General features: G+C 40.0%; 1 protein-coding gene across 2 annotated transcripts in view; it reads left to right on the top strand.

Moving 5' to 3' along the window:
* Positions 1-3,882: 3,882 nt before the first annotated feature.
* Egfr (epidermal growth factor receptor) overlaps positions 3,883-20,641 on the top strand; it is a 329,685-nt gene continuing 312,926 nt past the window's right edge. For both annotated transcript variants that reach the window (XM_045740024.2, XM_045740023.2), the window contains exon 1: positions 3,883-4,551. In XM_045740024.2, the coding sequence (XP_045595980.1) occupies positions 4,446-4,551 (106 nt within the window). In that variant the 5' untranslated portion in view covers positions 3,883-4,445. The remainder of the gene's footprint in view (positions 4,552-20,641) is intronic.

Here is a 20,641-nt window from a genome sequence, read left to right as displayed (position 1 = left end):
TGATCACTCAGCTCTCATTTGATTGTCTCAGTGTTGCCAATTACTATAAAATAGTTCACATATATATGACATAATAATGGTACGATCACCAGTATGTCGGAGATATATGTATAATATTGCATGAAATATTTTGTGACGTCCATTATTTTTATAGAAATTTGGGACTAAAGAGGAAAATTGTATTGGTCTACGAAATGTTATAAAATCAACCCCCCCCCCATACATCTGTCCCCGTATAGCCTAATCATATACACCTCAAATGGTTTTCAAAGGACCAGAGGTAGTCACGATGATGCAAGATAAGATTGTGGCGTACAAAGGATCGGTATCTCGTGAAACAATAATCTAGATAAATAGTTGTGATATGCGTAGAAAGAATGGGTGACTCTCTCTCTCTCTCTCTCTCTCTCTCTCATCTCTCAAATATCCAAACAGTAGTGTCAAGGTTCCCGGAAGAAACAAAATCATGTCAAATTCACTCTATCAGAGGAGACCCTAGGCTGCAATACCCTTATATATATATATATATATATATATATATTATAGCGGAAAAGATACATAATAATTTACACGTGGAAAATAGTAGAGGGGCTGGTCCCAAACCTGCACACAGAAATAACACCACATGAGACCAGAAGGCATGGCAGGATGTGCAGAATACCCCCGTTAAAAATCAGAGGTGCAACAGGTACTCGGAGGGAGAACTCTATCAACATCAGAGGCCCGAGACTGTTCAACACGCTTCCACTACACATAAGGGTCATAACTGGCCGACCTCTCACAGTGTTCAAGATAGAACTGGATAAGCACCTCCAAAGGATACCTGATCAACCAGGCTGTGATTCGTACGTCAGGCTGCTAGCAGCCGCGTCCAAGAGCCTGGTTGATCAGTCCAGCAACCAGGAGGCCTGGTCGACGACCGGGCCGCGGGGACGCTAAGCCCCGGAAGCACCTCATGGTAACCTCAAGGTAAGGTGTATATATATATATATATATATATATATATATATATATATATATATATATATATATATATATATATATATATATAATATATATATATATAATATATATATAATCTCGCCAATCGGTCGAGAGTATTAAGGCGGGCTCAGGAGCTGGAGCTCAACTCCACAAACATCATCACATCAATCCACACACGCGCGGAGAGAGCTAGAGAAAGGAGGCAGAGGTAAGTAGCAGGCAACAAAGGCTGATCTAAGCAGCAGTTGTTGACCCAAGCGAGGATGTTGATATGTGACTGTCAGACACAAGCTACCGGCAGTGTTGTCGAGTAAGGCTGACTCCCAATACTTGGGTTGCACTGCCCACTGGCTATCGCTCTCCCTCTCCTAACACAAATTGCAATATGTGTATAATACCTGTTTTTTGGCGACTCGTCCTCCAAATGTAGCAGTGCCTACAACCGCTGTGGATTGTATTAACAAAATATGGATTGTTGTACCCAAAAATGTGCATGTTTTGTATCACTGAAATTATAAAGGAAATAGTGAAAACCAACACCTTAATTATAAATCTAACCTAACCTGTCAAAGGCCTAGATAACCTGACAACCTAGATAACCTGTCCTAGATAAGTAATCCTAGTACTAACATCAAATATTAGTCCTAATTCAGTAATAGGCTAGGAAAAGTTAGATTTGGTTTTTGCTTTTCTTCTCGTGCACTCTAAAAAATTAATAGTATAAAATATCGACCTTTTGGCATCAGTCTACATTATATACATTCCATCTATTGCAACTACAGGTACTATAAAAAAGTAGTATAATGCTTTTTCACTGGTAACGCCATACGACCAATCTTCTCCACTGATACGTTATGGTATCTTATGGTAACGAGCGTGCCAAATACAACGTGCTATGAAAAATATCGCCTCACAAAAAAAAAAATACATGTTTTCTATGCATGAGTTGGATAGGTCAGGTGGGTGGCCTGGGTTCGTTCGTTTCTGGGCTAGTTAGGACGTTGGATTTTGTACGTTGTGGCAAATCGAGAGAACGCGATGGGCATATGAGTGTGTGTAAGAGTAATAGGCTAAGCTTAATATAGGTTTCAGAGGCCACGAACTGTTATCAGTTGCTCTAGTTGAACGGAATGATGTTTTAATGATAATAAATTTCATAATTTGCTAAACTGTTACTAGGATACTACTTGGTTCTTACTCAACTAGTTGTAATTGGTGGTGGGGGGGGGGGGGTAGCTACGGCTCTTGGGTCCCGCCTCTCAATCCTTAATCGACTAGTGTATAGGCTCTAAAGCCTATTAGGCTTTGTCATATCTACATTTAAAGTTGTGAATAGATTTTGCCTCCACCGCTTTACCTCATAACGCATTCCATTTGTTTAATATTCTGACGCATACACAATTATTTATAATATTGTTCATTTGGATTCTTAAATTTCATGTGTCCCCTTCTTCGAGTACTACCTCTGCTAAATGGTCGATTCTTGTCTGCCCTGTCTATTCCCCCTGAGTAATTTGTATGTGGTGATCATGTCTATTCCAGAATTTGTATGAAATAAACAAGCTCCTGGACGATTTTATGTTCAGATTGCTAAAGGCAGTTCTTATTTTGGGCCAACCTTCTAATTCCAACTAGTGATATTCATTTGATACCGGCTTCTGGTGACAGGTTCGGTGATTACGTTACTTGGTGTGGTGTAATAAGTGGTGCCAGGTGACTAGGCTAATTGATGTAGTTATAGGCGACTAGGCTACTTGGTGTGGTGACAGGCGAAGTATTTGGTGTGGTGAGTGGTAACTAAAACATTTCATTTGGTTACAGGTAAATATGATACTCGGGTAGATGTCATGACTGGTGACAAGGGTACTTGACTGATGTGGTGATTAGGATACTTGACAAGTATGATAAATGTTGAATATGATACATGGTTACAAGTGGGCATGCGACCAGCTGATACATTTGGAAGATGGCATGCGACCAGCTGATATGATTCATCAGGAAGTGGGCATACGACCAGCTCATGCATCTGGAAGTGGGCACGTGACCAGCTCACAGACCCAGGAAAGGTAAAAATACATAAAAAAAAATAAAAATTGGAGCACTCAAAAGTTCGCGGCCTTGCTGGGGAACCTTGTCCTTAAACACATGACTAACATCGTGAGGATCTGCGCTCTGTCCCAGCTTTTGTTTAAAACAATAAACTGTCTTTCCAGAATTCCGATTTTTCTTTCTCCAAATTAAAGTTCGGAAAATAATTTACTTTTCAGCCGATCAACAATTCCTTAACTGTATGAATATTGATAACAAAGATAAGGAAGATGTAGAATTCTGTCTTATATTTCAGTTATGGTAACACAACAAAGCCTAATAACGCAACAATAAACACATTATATTTAATATGTATCATCTTGAACACACCAGAATATCCATCTAGGCACATATTTTGAACTTGGAAATTTAGCGGGTCGTATTCCAGGGAAAATTAATAAGATTAAGGACCTGCTTGCAACGCTCTGCGTGTTTTAAAAGAAATATAAGCACTCTTGTATGTATATATATATATATATATATATATATATATATATATATATATATATATATATATATATATATATATATATATATATATATTATACACAAGAGTGTATATATATATTTAATATATATAATGTGTGTAAATCACGAAAAATAAACACGTGATTAAAAATGTGACAGTGTCAGACCACGGAAGAAAATTGAAACAGGAATTTCCTTAAGTACTTCCGTATATTAACTCCTTCAGAAGGAGTTAATACATATAATATATATTATATACATTAAAAAATAAATAAGATTGAGCCGAGATGGTGGCGAGCGCCGGCAGCTGGAGGCCAGTGGGCCCACGACCCCGGGAGGAGGATCAGTGGTCGTGTGAGCGGCGCGCGCATCGCACCTCCCATGTGAGGGTTCTCCGCTGGCCTCTCATGAAGCGTGGCTGAAATTCCCCTCCGTTAATATAAAGAGAAAGAGTAGCCCTACGGGTGACGCTGACAAGATTTTTTTTTATATGTGATCGGATACTCGTGTATCGAATTTGTGTTGCGAGTGTTTCGGTGTGGGGGGTGGAGCCTTTCGTTAAGTGCTAAAGGGAGGAAACACTTCAAGTTTCCTCTGGAGTAATGTGTACGTTGTGGCGAGGTCGTGCGTGAAGTGCTTCAAGACTGTCGTACGTCTTTGAAGAAGTGTTAACCGCGGGGGTGGGGGACATTGTACTAACTTATAAGTCTTCATGGCTAGTGGTGAACGGCTTGTTTCCCCCTAAATTTTTTTAGTAAGTGTGTTGAGCAAGTGGCAGCGTACCCATCTCTGGAGAGGTTGCTTGCGCTCCTTGGCGACATGGTGATGTGTGAGTAGCGTGTGCCTTGGTGCCCCTTCAAGGTGTGCCTCAAGCAGTCGAGGAATATTACCCCAGGATCTACACCATGGGGCCGGGAGACGCAGCATCCTCCCCCTGCAGGATGCTGCTGGCGGGGCTGATGCTGTTGTCCATGCTGCAGCCTGGAGCACAAGCTGTCATCGAAGAGAGAGGTGAGCAATCCCTACTTTATTTTTTTGTATTTATTTATATACAAGAAGGTACATTGGGTTTGTGAGAATACATAACATAGTACAGTAATTACACTCTTGTAAAGCCACTAGTACGCGTAGCGTTTCGGGCAGAATACCTACTTTATACAGAATACCTAGAATTTAGTATACCTACTGTCAAATGCTTTTTGCTGTCTACTTATGCCTTTTGTTTAAGGGTTTTGTATTTCAGCTGTATTGTGGTGATGAAGGGGTGGGGGGAGTGAGGGAGGGGACGGGATTATCGGGAGCAAGAGCCAAGCCATTACGACTATATAGCACTTGAAAGGGGTCAGGATAAGGATTTGGGATGGGACGGGGGGAAGGAATGGTGGCCAACCACCTGGACGGTCGGGGATTGAACACCGACCTGCATAAAGCGATCTCGCTTCATGCAGGATATCAATTTTATCGGATTTCAATTTTCTTTTCCCAGATTTGAAAGTTAACACATTTCTACATTAAATTGTATTTGCATCTTTCCTCCAGAAAGGCTAGTATTCACAGTGACTGTGGATGGAATGGATGCAGATCATATCGTACACAAGACGGTTCACCAAGCTATGTAATCTTACCCAACCCAACGTAATCCAACCCATACTAACCTATCCTAACCCAACACAGCCTAATCAAACGATAAATACGGTTTTGACAAACAGAAAACGGGCTTTTCGAACCGTCTTGTATACGATTAGACCCGGTTGAATGTACAAAACATATACCTGCATACGCCCAAAGAACCAAAGAAAGTTGACGATGTAATTAAAGAACCTTAGTTTAATTAAAATTGTTAGGACATGTAAACAGTGACTAGGCCTTCTCTGAACATCAGCGTACCCTCAGCCTAAGTGAGCAACCCTGAATCTAATATACGTAAACTTAGGCCGTATTTAGCACATATAATTGTAACCTGTCATCCCAAAATGAAAGTATTTATAGCAACATATGGATTGTTGCGCCGAAATAAAACCACGTTTTGTGCTCATAATTTTACTGAGAGGAACAACCAAATCTAAGTTTTGAGAGCTTGGAGATGGTCCCAATAAGAACCTTAGGACTCCGAATCCTGAGCGCTGTCCACTCAGCTGTCAGGCCCCCAAAAAGGTTTTTGATTTGTTGAGTTGTATTTTTTCTGTATTCATTCTAATTCTGAGATCTTTCTTGGTCTGAAAGGGAAAGTAAGTTCTGAGCAATACTCCAGACGGGACAGCACTAGTAATTTAAATATGGGCTGCATTTGGAGCATAACAGTAGTACAAAACGTGAAATGTTTGCTCAACAGTACAATTGTATACATTCGAACAATAGTTGCTGCCAATACTGTAATTTTTGGAGGATGGGTTGCACCTATAAGTGCTAAATAATACTCAAATCTTCTGCAAATTTGCTTGCATTGCTGTTGTTTGCACTCTCCCCGATCTCACGATTTGTCACGCTGTAAAAAATGTGATTGTTTTGCCTAACCTGGAACACTGGCACCCAAGTAACCCTCCGAACCTATCAAATTCCGATTCATAGAAAACGGCAGTATTACTATGTTTTGATACTACAGTACGTCGTATTTTTAAACGATGACACTCAGTAAAAAATGCGACGTAATTGGCCGGGCTGTAGCACAAGAGAGCATTTGCCTGATGTCAACCTATGGTGGACAGGCCACCGAACTTTCAAACCTCCTCTCTCTCTACACCCGCATCCTCTTCCTGAATTTCATCTTCCCATCTCTCTACCTCCCCCCATCCTTTCCAATCCCTTTGGACATCAAAGCGAAAGCATTTGCCTACATTATGAACCAAAAAGGTCCATAGGCAGAACCCAAAAGACACCACTTACAGCGGTCCCTTCATGAATTTATCCCCTTTGTACCAACATTATTTCCTGCCTGTTCATCCGTGCCCTAATCCAATTTACATACTTCGCCTCTAGTGACATTCCTTTTACCCTTTCCCCCATCAGCCTCTCGATAAGACTTGAGCCTAAACAATGACCTAAGTCGAAATAAATAAAAAATCAAATGCGTTTAAATATAAGCCTATCAAGAGTAAATTTATAAAGCCAGAAAGAGAGCACTTTAGTAAATTGATGGCAAGGCTTTAGTTGAATTATCTGTGTGGGCACATATATGTTGGAGTGATTCAATGTTGAATCCAAACATTGATAATACTGAACCAACGTTACCTGAAGTATGATTAATTAGCCCACGTTCAGAGTGATTACAACTTAAGTTTGCAGTCCTGTAGTCTCACGTTGCTTCCTCTATCATCGATATTAAATATGATATAAATGTTTTATAGAAAGCTATTTAGTTGTAATATTGTTTAGCATATTATTGTTAAGAATAACGTTAAATATTAATGCTGACGATGGAATTAAAGAACCTTAGTTTAAAATTGTTAGGACATGTAAATAGTGACTAGGCGCCTTCTCAATTCTTGTGGTATTTCCAATCTTCAGTATTGTGTGAATGTCTTGGAATGGTAGATTGCAACTGCGATACATGTGGCTCTTGTGTGTGTGTGGGGGGGGGGAGGGGGGGGTTATCGTATCAAGTTTAAGTGGACAAAAATAAAGTATTGCGACGGCGGAAACTCAAGTGTTTATATAAACTTATCGTTGATAAGAATATCCACTGCGAGGTAAACAAATTATCTAAGGTGGTTGAGTGCCATTTGTAACTTGCAAATTTACTGCAAAGACGCACGGGTTCCTTGAACTTTGCAAACGTAGGGTAGAAGCTAGCCAAGATAGCAATGAAACCCAAAAACTACATTTGTGTAGGGTAATTTTCTGGACCCCCTTGGTCCAGAAAATTACATACATACATACATACTTATATATACTGTATATATATATATATATATAATATATATATATATATATATATTTATTTATTTATTTATTTATCGTGTGTAAATCACGAAAATTAACACGTGATGAAAAATGTGACAGTGTCAGACCACGGAGGAAGAATTGAAACATGAATTTCCTTAAGTACTTCCGTATTTAATAATACATCTTCAGAAGGGTCACCCTTCTGAAGATGTATTATTAAATACGAAAGTACTAAAGGAAATTCCTGTTTCAATTCTTCCTCCGTGGTCTGACACTGTCTCATATATATATATATATATATATATATATATATATATATATATATATATATATATATATATATATATATATATATATATATATATATATATATATATATATATATATATATATATATTTTATTGTGACTTAAAACGTAAAACATTTCGAGTGACTTTTAGAAGAACTGAATTAAACAAAAATTCTTACGTGCTGATTCATATAACGAGAACATTATTAAAGAACCTTTAATAATGTTTGTTTGAACCTTCTTACGTTGTTTACTGATTCATATAACGAGAAAGCAGTTAGTAATTTCGCCTTTATAGCAGAAGACAAAGAATTTAATGCTTTTGATATATCGAAACATTCTGGGCGTAGCCTAAGCAACCGGTACGGCTGCTGTGTTAGCTGCCCTTTTCCCCTCATCAGTAGTAGGAATGCGAAACAAAATGTTCAGCGAACACGTGGGAGACATATTCTTGCAATTCGTGCCCGACCAACCAGGTTGTAGTGGGTATATGTGCCTGCTGTCAAGCACAAGTCAAGCCTGGGACGGGCTTGGAGAATAGAAGAACTTCCAGAACCCCATCAAGCAGGTATGAAGCTGGCCGCTCCAAGCATCAGTCTTGGACTAAGTTATCACAGGCCGGGCTTAGGGAGTAGAAACTCCCAGCTCCCATTCCAGGATTCAGGATCAGGACCGGCATACTCCAGGTTCAAGTATACGCACTACAGTACGTATGAGATTCATTATATGTGGAAATGTCTTTAAATTTGATAACGAGTTCATGCTATCGAAAAATAGTTGTGTTATCAGTGTAACCAGCTTAGTCGCTTATTCCTTTGACATATCTTAACAGATAATAACACCATGTGCACTTGACAGAAATTCACTGATTGGCTTGATATCTTATCTAGTAAGGTTGTTGCCTACAGGGGCCTGCAGGCCTACATGTCCATCAACAACCCGGCAGATCTTGAAGATTGTGTAGAGAATTTTATCTAACCACTTTGGATTTGTAATATATTTACAATTGCCATTATGTTTCGTAACTAACCTCATAATGTATTATACACCTAGCCTATATTATCGCTGAATTAATATGGCAAGGAACGCATATCTTACGCGAACAGTGTATAATTAAAATAGTATGCCTCTGATTGGGTCATAATGACCGCTCACTTCGCTTGGTAACACTGACGGGAATAATTATAATTTATGTCCTTGACTTATTAATGGTTATGGTAGAAAGCTAAACATGATTATACGTTTTAGCATATTAATATATATATTAGGCACTGAGGTAAGTACTTTCTTATAACGAATAAACGAATATGCGAATACTAGCCGAGCCAAATCACAAATTTATGGTTTAATAACGACTCCACTAATGCTGAGGGAATGAAAATACCAAACACTACAAGGTTAAAACCTTGTTTGCCGTAGTTGTTTGTAACCCTAAAACTTGACTGGCCCTGGACAAGCTATAATATAAACCCTAGACAAGAAAGTCATAGGCACACAGAAATCATAATAGCGTGATGCATCAAATGAACAAATCAAAGAACTTAGATTAGCTAAGTTTGTGTCTCGGAGAGATTGCAGGATCCGTGGTAGGTGGATTTCCCGGTTGCAATTCTTTTACCATGTCGTAGCTCAGTCGATTAAGGCAGCGTCTGGGATCCTCTTGGACGTAGGCTCGAACCCTCGTCACGGCCCTTGTGGATTTGTGTCAACTCATTCCTGGTTTTCGAGTTGAAGCACTGTAATAAGCAATTTACTCTAATTACTAGAGAAGTTGACAACTCTTCCCCTAGTTAGTCTAGCAAACGAAGGAAGAAATTTATATCTAAGGGTAAACTGCTGATTTCAACGTAAAATAGCACAATTATACATTTTGTATGGCGTCCTAATTATGAACTACAGTGTTATAGACCCTGGTCCTAAGTCATAAAATCTATATATAGTTTTGTCAAAATTTAACCTGCCTAAAATATGACCCGAGGTGGTAAATTATTAGCATCTTCAATGTTAACATTCAGATTAACATTATTACTGTTGTTAACTGTGTTGTGTTTTCAACACTGCTGTCTGGCCATTTTTTCTCTTGGTATTAACACCTACATTTTTAACATTTGTAAATCTGTAGTAAACACCGTCCGTCGCATTTAGCTCGTGTTCAGTGTATTCGGTCAAATGGTGATACATATTCTGGAATTAGCATTATATGCAGCAGTCCGTTTGACCATGAGGTGTGTAATTAGTCACGGTAGTTTGTTTTTATTTAGTTTCTCTCGTGGCTGCTTCAATGCTATGAACTTCTGGTTGCAACTCTTTTAACCATGTCGTAGCTCAGTCGATTAAGGCAGCGTCTGGGATGATCTCGGACGTATAGGTTCGAATCCTCGTCACGGCCCTGGTGGATTTGTTTATTATATGCCATCCTGGCTTAGCGCTTTCTTTTGAGAATCACACACTTAATCCAGTCAATTCTTCCGTAGCGTTTGGGTTTGGTTTGTGGTTCAGCGTTCGTCGGCGGAGTGTTTACAGCCGCGTCCGCATTCCAGCATAAGCTCCATGTTGTGAGTTTTTTGTCCAGAGGTTGGACGTGTCGGACGCGCCAGAATTGTCAACGTCACTTAATGGAGCTGTACTTCATAAGGCTTAGAAATACTTGAATAATACAACTTCTTTTTCAACGTTCAAGATCGCCGGATTATATTGTTCGCAGATTTTTATCATGGGCATAAATTTGAGGGTGTGACAGCCCCTTTGGTTCCGGAGGTCAGTGCATGAACGCTGTTGGTAGTAAGCTAATATACTCTTTTAAAATTATAAATAAAATTAATAATAAAAATAATAATAATAATAATAATAATGATAATAATAATAATAATAATAATAATAATAATAATAATAATAATAATAATAATAATAATAGAGGTACACAACAGAGAAGAAATTAAATATAAATATTAAGATGCCAACCGTCTTGGTTTATTTTCCTGCTTTCTTCCAGCAGAAAATTTTGATTGTTTAAAGCGATGGCAACACTGCCACCATCGAGGCTGGAAGACAGTGTTGCTACTGAAACCATCCAGGACTCCTGAATGTCTGTTCAGTGTCCTTGGTCATACTGAATACTTCTTCACTATGCTGAATGCTTCTTTGGTATGATGAATGCTTCTTCAGTATGACGAATGCTGCTTCGGTATGCTGAATACTTCTTCATGCTGAATGCTTATCCAATATACTTAATCGTAATAAATGCTTTTTTCAACATGATATAGTTAAGTAGACCAGTTGCGTTGAAGGTGCATCGTGACATGAAAACATGACCTTGTACAGTTATTTCATTCTATTCTTTGTTTAAGTTATGATATTTGTCTATGTTTGATTGATTGACCCTTTTGATTGAGTGACCCCTTACGACTGTGCCTGTTAGCTCCACAGGGCTTGTCAGACGAGGCCAAGTGTTTCATCCCAGACTCGTAAAAGTTATTGGACATTAATAAAAAAAAGTGATCGTTATTTGCTCATCTGCGAGCTTTTTTGTAATGTGGTTTTAACGTTTTTTTTTAACGTCTAGCTTAAATTGGATATGTTTAGATTTAGGAAAGACCTGAGTAAATACTGGTTCGGTAACAGGGTTGTTGATTTGTGGAACTAATTACCTCGTAACATGATAGAAGTTGGGTCCCTTGATTGTTTCAAGCGTAGGTTAGGCATATATATATATATATATATATGAATGAGATTGGATGGATATAAATAGAGGCTGCCTCGTATGGGCCAATAGGCATTCTGCAGTTACCTTAATTTTTATGTTCTTATGTTTTAGTAAACATAGGCGCCATGATGGCGCCTACAGTACATACAGTTCTTATTTTCGTTTTCTTGTGTGTGTGATTGGGGGAGAAGGGGATACGTCGCACTAGTTGCATAAAACAAAATCTGTGGTAAGTTTCATTAGATTAACTAATTAGGTTAGGTTAGGTAGATTTTTTGTTTCATTAGATTATGTCGGCCTAGGAACTGACGAATCGCATAGCTGCAAGCTGTATCATTTGAGTAGCCAAAGTTTTTGTTATGTTTTCAGACCGTATGTAGGAATAAATTATTTTAATACATTTTAATCTAACGTCTTTTTGATGTAATTGTTTTTTTCGCTAAGCAAGCCGGTAAGTGCAAACAAAAGCAACTAGTTAAGGATATCTGACAACTTTGTGCTAGAAAGCTCTAGCACCTCATCTGAATGAACGAGAAAAATGGCTTGCTTTATATTGGGTAAGTCTAGCCTAGCCAAACCTTTCACGCTGCTCTATCCGTCCTCTCATCGCCTGAGCAACCTGTCCTCTTACAAGAAACGTCGCATTTCGATCGTATGCGTTACATAAAGCCAAACAATTGTCGTACATACTTGAAAATGAAAGCGGCGGGCGAAAGTGACGTACTGTCCCGTTTTCTGTTTTGGGTCCTCTGGTAGGTTAGGAGAGGACACTAATTTGACCGTTTGCTTGACGTTGGGAAACCTTAGGAGGACAGTCTGGCCTGAGATTGTCAGTTGTAATCATCAAACGAACTTCACCAAACCAGACAGCGTTGTCGCCGCTCAGGCAGCCACCTCAGAGCCCGGACTTGGGCTTGAATACACAGTCACCAGCATAACATTGATGTATTGAAGAGGAAGGCAAAAAAGGGAGGTTGCTTTCCCCCCCTTCTCTGTTGTTGACATTAGAAGCATACCTTAGTTTATATTACCTTCAGTTATCCAATTCTTGTTACAAATCTTTCCACACTCAGTTCATTAGCATTCAAGCTGATGAATTCAGCTTGAATGCTTGAATTTCAGCTGATGAATTCAGCTTGAATTTCAATTGAAATTCAATTGAATCGCATAGTTGTTCCTGTTGCGTGATGTACACATGAAGGTGATCATTTAATATCGTCTACGCTCCACGCAGCCCGTTTCTTTGTTGTTAATATACGAGTAACTGGTAATGCGGTATAACTGGTGACTCTGGTGTTGCGTTTAACTCAAGGCTCCCCCAATCGATCCTTGTTAGTGGTTCAGATCGAACACAGTCGATCCTCACTAGTATGTTGTGAGGTAGGGGTTCCCTCTCTGGAAGTCCATAAGAAGCATATTTGTTAATCATCTTTAATCTAACTTTTTGAAGTTAAGACTTCTCTTGGTCGGAAACGTAAGGTGCAGACAAAAAAAGTTTCTTGTGTTCTGTGGTGCAACGTGATCGGAAATTGCGTGGAGTACCTGGAGCTTACTGGAGTGTATCAGGGGTGGGGGGAGAGTGAGGGGGGGGGGAGGGGAACTCCTCCTCGCTTGGAGGAACAACTCGTCAAGTGACGAGCTGTATCACACACTAGCGCTTGTCCAGGTGTGTGTGTAGCAACTTCACTTCGTGTTTCTTGTAACTGTACATTCTACTTCATACCATATGCAGGCTATGAGTCACAATAACGTGGCTGAAGTATGTTGACCAGACCACACACTAGAAGGTGAAGGGACGATGACGACGTTTCGGTCCGTCCTGGACCATTCTCAGTCGATTGTGAACAGTTTCTTTTCACAATCGACTAGAGAATGGTCCAGGACGGACCGAAACGTCGTCATCGTCCCTTCACCTTCTAATGTGTGGTCTGGTCTTCATACCATATGCCTATGTCTCCTACCTCCAAGTATCTTCTTTCTGAAAATACTTGGCGCCAAGTATGGGTTGGCAGCCCTGGTTAAGGAATTCCTCATATTTGGTAGGAGGAGATTTGAAAGCCGAAGGAGCCTAATGTAGTTTTACTGTAATTATTCCACCTTGCTTTTCGTTTAAGGAGTTATGATTTTTCTACTTGTCTACATTACATGTCTACCTTTACTTTGGTAATTAGTGTAAAGTAGGACGTTGTGGTAACAAGTATTAGTGTACTGATGAGAAAATGGTTTTAGAGCAGGACGAACGAACGGATCGAATCATCGACCAGTTTCAAAGATTTTATCTATAGATATATTACTTTATTGTGATTTCATTATGTATGTTAACTAGGCGATGTTAACTACGTGATCATAACCCGAGTAGCGTGGTTCTCAGGCGTTGATGTGGTTGAGTCCAGCGCTCGGGGGCCCAGCGGGACTTTTGGACGTTCATGAAGACGTGGTGGTGTCCGGTGTGACGTGGTGGTGTCCGGTGTGACGTGGTGGTGTCCGGTGTGACGTGGTGGTGTCCGGTGTGACGTGGTGGTGTCCGGTGTGACGTGGTGGTGTCCGGTGTGACGTGGTGGTGTCCGGTGTGACGTGGTGGTGTCCGGTGTGACGTGGTTGTATCCTGTGTGACGTGGTGGTGTCCGGTGTGACGTGGTGGTGTCCGGTGTGACGTGGTTGGGGTCAGCTTTTGGCGGTGTCCGAGTCGAACCAAGGACAAGGGGCGATCATCCGGCCCACCCACCGGAACACTTCCCACGAGGGCCCCCTCCCTTACCGCCTGCTCCAGGCGCTCAAGCAGCCGCCTCCTCCTCCACCAGGAGCACTGCTACACTCCTTCCCTTCCACACCTAAGAGTCGTATTCCCGTCAGTAACTATTCCTTACACACTCCTACACCCAGTTTGACACCCAAAGGCATTATCCGTCACACCACTCGCTCCTAAGAAACACATGAAGGCTCGGTGATACATATTTGTATTATAGAATAATAATAATAAGAGACGCCTAAGAAATATGGTCCAGCCATCATTCCATATTTGCCCTCTCGCTATCTCTCATTCGTTTGTGATTTCCTTCGGTTACCCATCACTTTTTTATGCATTCATCTGTTGACTCAAAATACGTTACTACTGTTCTGTGGTCACATCCCATTTCAAGGCAAAAGCTAAAAAAAAAAAGTACAGTTTACAAATACTTTTTTCTGCTTGCATGCAGTCAGTAAAATATTAAAGCTACTGGGATCACCTGAAAGCACTCGAAATGTACGTCCTTAAGTGGATATAAGAGTGATATATATTATAAACAATACAAAGAAAATGAACGCTAAGATAACTTAGTTTAGCAAGAGATATTGCTGATAAAATTAATTGAAATATTGGTGTACTACAAGTGTACAAAACAGACATTTATTAATAAAGTTATGATTGTTTGGTTGATAATAAGAGAACACTATCAGCATCATATATCCACTATTATTTACACTTCAATTAAAAAAAATGAATCATTGCCTGGACAAAGGTAGACATTTAGAGGGATTTTGAGGTCCTAAGTACTATCAGCCGGTCACCGGTTAAAATCACCGGTAAACATATACCCAGCCTCGTGCTTGAATGGATAGGCTATCAGAATGATCGAAAAAGTTATATATATATATATATATATATATATATATATATATATATATATATATATATATATATATATATATATTATGTAAATAGAATGGTGTACCACCTCTGGCTGGACGAAGGGGACCCTTAGCCTCGGAGGAAACCACACATAATGCATTAGAGGGAATGTTTAGGTTCTTCTCCAATACAGTTTCTATGATCTTTTCTCCGACCATATATATATATATATATATATATATATATATATATATATATATATATATATATATATATATATATATATATATATATATATATATATATAAACAAGAATTTGGTGATACATCTGATGGAATATCTTATTTTGTATAACCTATGGGGCGAACCCGTAAGAGGTGTCTTTGTTGTAAATAGTGAAAGAATTTAAATTTAGTGTATTCTCTACAAGAGAAGACAGATTTCAGGACAAGTGTGTATGGAATCAGTTCAGTACAGGCAGGATCATAAACTGTGTAAAGTACGCAAAAATATGATTGTTTTAAAGGGAGTTAAAATCATAAAGATAGCTTCAGAGAAAAACCACCCAGTTTTTAATTGAATTGAAGAAATTAAGTTTAAGGCACTTAAATTCTAAATTTATGTGCTGAACATGAAACTCAAAGCAAATTGTAACAAATCTTATTATATAGACCAATGTATGTGCGGGTGCGGGATGTAGAACACAGCACGGCAATGTATCTAACAATTCAAAAAAAAATGTGAAAAAGTGAAATTCCTTGAAAAAGACAAGGAATTGAATTATGAAAACGAAAGTAAATAGATTGTATGTGTATCTAAGAAGGAGTGCGGAAACATCAATGATGTTTACGGTAATTGAAATGTTCTTTTGTATGAAAATACAATATTAACTAGACCATATAAAGTTACTTATGGTATAGAAAGTGATGTCATCGCTATTAAACTTAAAGCTAGTTATAATACAAAAAACAAGGCTCTCATTATCTAGTCTAGGAGTATAAGTTAAGATCAAAGCTTACCCATATGGGCTACTAGACATTACAGTAGCCCTATTCCATTCACCTTAGCTACTAGGAGCCTTGGCTACCCCCCTGACCTATTATAAAAGCGAAATAACTAAAATGGCAATGGATATAACGTATATTAAGATGAACTGTTGAAGATTGAACTAGGGAAATGCTGAAAAATTATTTCACAAAGTAGCCATACAGTTCGTAGATGACTATGAATATGAGAATTTTGCAGGCATCTTGTGAGCAGGCGAGGCTTACGAAGGGAAGAGGTGGGGAATAAACCCATAAGAGGACATAGAAGACTGCAGATGCAGTTTCGACGAACAATTCTCTTTATCCCTGTTGAGCAGCATTGACGACTTACTGTAATATAAGCAAAACTATCTTTGCTTAGCACTTCTGCGGCCATATTGTAGTCTAAATGAAACTAGCCTTCCAGAACAGAGCTGAGCAGTTATTGTATTCTAAGCTAAACTATCCTTATTGAGCGCTGTATTGATCAGTTACGATACAGTCAAAATTGCAGTAGTGTTGTTAAGCAAGTTATCTTTTTGTGCAACTAAAGCCATAAGTTGTATGGCGCCGTACACATGCAGGAATCTCGGTGTGTTGTATTTATTTGACTTGAGAAGGAGAGGCATTTGTCAAGAGAAGCAGGAGTGACGCGAGGTGTATTGTGTAGGAGGAACCTGCGGATCTCCGGTGCACCTGCACTCTGAATAATATTTGTCAATTTCGGAACTTTCAGAGAGGCGACGGTCCGCATCTTTCCCCGTTGTCCCCCTCTCTCTCCTTCTCTGGTATCCGTCCTAGCTTTATCGTCGGAACTCCTTCGCCTAGACTACCTTACCTTACCTTGTGATGGTTCCGAGGATCAACGTCTCCGCGGTCCGGTCTCTCACCAGGCGTCCTGGTTTTGGGGGTCTGGTTAACCAGACTTGTTGTGCGTGGCTGCTCGCCGTCTGATGTATATAAATTACATCCTGGTTGATCAGGTATCCTTTGGAGGTGTTTATCGATTTGTCTTCTGAATACTGTGAAAGGTCGGACAGTTGCGCCACCCTTATGTGTAGAGTGTTGAAAGGTCTCGGGGCTATTATTGTTGATAGAGTTCTCTCTCTCTCAGCGTGTCTTTAGCTGTTTTGCACATCCTGCCATGCCTCCTGGTCTCTTGTGATGTTATTTCCGTGTGCAGATTTGGAATGGTATTTTGTAAGACTTTTTTGTGGGTCATCTACATCTGTTTATTAGAGTTTAATAGTTTAAAGTTTATTCAAATCCCGTTAATTTTAAGTTAGTGTCATGGCAAAGTTGAAGATTTAATTGCGAGCTTATGCCCAATGTGGATATTTTTATTCGTAAATGAATTACTGAATTATGTTAACGAATTAAAGGATTTCCAACTGAAGACGTCTCTGGTGTAAAGAATAGACACATCTTGTATCAATCTCAAGTTGATGAAGGTCATTGCTTAAGGCGGGGGCGGGAGTTGTTGTGTGTGGAGAGTGAAGCAGGGAGTAAGGTACTGTACAAGGATGGGCGAAGGCGGGTGTCGTGTCCAAGCATCTGACAGCGGTCGTCAGCGCAGCATCTGGTTCACGTTTTGCAATTCACCTCCTTACGCAACGATTGAAGTCTGTGATTTTGATCAGCGCAACATTTGGGCACGCTTGCTGAAAATGCAGCATCCGGCTCTAAAAAAAATAAAAGAGCTCTCTGTGAGTGGCAATCATGTGCCTTTTTTATGTGCTTAGCATTATAAATAAGCTCAACAATAAATCCGTAATGCCTAGATGATATCATAAAATTTGACCTCAAACTTATATCTTAAATATTTATGCTGTTGTATATATTAGGCTACTTCCCTTATTCTGGAAGGACCTCCCAGCGAGCATAAGAAATTTTGCCGGAACAACCGAGGACATCTTCAAGAGGAAACTAGATTTATTCCTCCAAGGAGTGCCGGACCAACCGGGCTGTGGTGGGTATGTGGGCCTGCGAGCCGCTCCAAGCAACAGCCTGGTGGACCAAACTCTCACAAGGGGAGTAGAAGAACTCCCAGAACCCCATCAACCAGGTATCAACCAGGTGTCTCTGGGATGAGACGAACAGGTGTATGTGGACTATAATTTGATTAAAATAGATGTTCACAATTTATAATTTTTAGATCTAATAACTATCTTCGTACCATAACCATTTTGAGAAAGTATTCACATGATAATTAAAAACCGTAAAGATGTTTCGTCCAAAATGCTAACATAACCGATCGAGATTGATCAGTAGGGTATTAGCTTAATGTACCTTTTTACTTTAAATATTCCCAAAATCTCGTTACAATGAAAATATTGGTAAAAATTAAGTCGCCATAAGCTTTATGGTGTAGGTAGTTGGGTTAGTAGTGTTGGTGATGATGGGAGGAAGTGTTGACGGTGGTGACGCCATAGTGGAGGAGGTGGGTGGTGATTGTGGTGGGGGAGAAGGGGGTGATAGTGGTGGGGGCGGCGGGGAAGGGGGGTGATAGCGGTGAGGGCGGCGAGGGAGGTGGGTGATAGTGGTGGGGGCGGTGGCGGACGGGGGTGATTGTGGTGGGGGCGGCGGAGGAGGGGGTGATTGTGGTGGGGCGGCGGAGGAGGGGGGTGATTGTGGTGGGGGCGGCGGAGGAGGGGGGTGATTGTGGTGGGGGCGACGGTGGAGGGGGGTGATTGTGGTGGGGGCGGCGGTGGAGGGAGGTGATTGTGGTGGGGGCGGCGGTGGAGGGGGGTGATTGTGGTGGGGGCGGCGTGTGCTTGAATGCGTTAAAACACAGCTTAACATTCAGTATTGGGTCCCCAAGACCGCCAACCACCGCGGCACGGCATGAGCCACTCTTCTTCCGATTGTGGTGGACGATGTTGATAGTGGTGGTAGTTATGATGGTGGTTGTGGTGACGATGGTGGTGGTAATGATGAATTGTATTGATTGTGGCTATGAGGTGATGATTGACCCTTGATGATTGGACCCTCGTATCCCTATTGGTCTAGCCTCACTTGATCAGTCTACCTGATAATAACATAGGCCTAAGAAAAACAATGCAATAGAGGCCCAAATAATGTGGGCTCAATCATTTTCGCTCACGTATCTGTTCAACTTATTCTTGAAGCTTCGCAAGATAGCCTATCGCCTGAATTATGGAGCCTTGCAAATTATTACATAACCAGTTCTTACCTTGGCATATATCCTTTACATATGCCAACATTGTATATAGAAACAAATATATAAATGGTTCAATCTCAGTTTGTTACTATGGATTTTGTTTTTGTTATATATTTTCAAGTGTCAGCGAGTTGAACAAAATCCAGTCTGAAAACAGTAAAAAAGGAAAAAAAAAACTCACACCACTGCAGTTTCTCGTCCTCGTATCAGATACAGACAAGAACATACACACGGCTTCGTGTCAGCCTTTGTCGACGATGCCAAAATCAAGAAAATTGCTTTGGTAGAATACAATCGGATATCAATTGAAATCAGATATCAACGGAGATTTTTAGTGGGCAACGAAAAACAACGTGACGTTTAACAGTGGTAATTTAAAAAAAATTGGACATGGAAGAAATTTAAAGCTCAAAATTGTTACTGGATAGTTATTCGTGTTTGAAATATTGCCGAGTTCACACCGTCTCCCTCATGCCATGCAAAATAAGTTATCTTGGCTAGAATGTATAGAGATATTATGATATTATCCTATCGGTATAGGTACAGTGAAATATATAAACAACGCGAACCGCTTAAAAGTACTCAAAAATGTGCTCTGGTACAGAGAAGAGAGATATATCATTATCCCTACTTGGAAATTACTTGAAAGTCTAGTTCCTTATTGACAGTTAAGCCTAAATAACAACTTTACAAAAACAATATTAACCTGAGGAGTTGGGAGTGTACTTTGGATGTTCATACAGAGGTTGAGGACCTCTGTGTGAACATCAGAGGTTCCCGACTCTTGAGCCTTCTACCATCATATATAATCCATTTGCTGGAAGTAGAGCTCTCAGATTTCCCAGAGGGAACTCAGGAAATATCTAATCAGCCGGGTTGACAGTGGCTCTGCGCGCCCCAGCCACCAACAACCCCACTGATGAGGCTATCAAGGAAGCAAGACCTCAGGCTGAAAGATCGACAAACACAGGTAAAAAGCCTATTGCTCTTATGTCGTAAGTTTCTATACGACTTTCTTGATTTTTTACATCTTTATTGATCATTACTCAAAAGATCACTTTCACGTTTTAATATTTTAATTGTTGTTTACTTGAAATGTAGTCCTTTTGTCTGCACTGGGCCGCAGTTTCTGGCATTTCTCCAAAATAGTCCTTTTTGTCTGTTAGGCTGAAGTCTTCTTTTGAAATATTAAATGAGCCGTTAGTTTTTATTATCGTCTATAAGTGTACTTACTTAATTACTCGTCGCACCAGTACCAAGATGGTTTATATGTATCAGCCTGTGATCAATGATGTTCGTAGCAAGGGGGCACTCCATTCCTGGGGCCAGATTCACGAAAGCACTTACGCAAACACTTACGAACCTATACATCTTTTCTCAACCTTTGGCGGCTTTGTTTATAGTTATTAAA

Source organism: Procambarus clarkii, chromosome 26 (genome assembly GCF_040958095.1).
Source record: "Procambarus clarkii isolate CNS0578487 chromosome 26, FALCON_Pclarkii_2.0, whole genome shotgun sequence".
In the NCBI taxonomy this organism is placed as follows: Eukaryota; Metazoa; Arthropoda; class Malacostraca; order Decapoda; family Cambaridae; genus Procambarus; species Procambarus clarkii.
The sequence above is the reverse complement of the archived record's forward strand: the minus strand, read 5'-3'. Positions and strand labels throughout refer to the sequence as shown.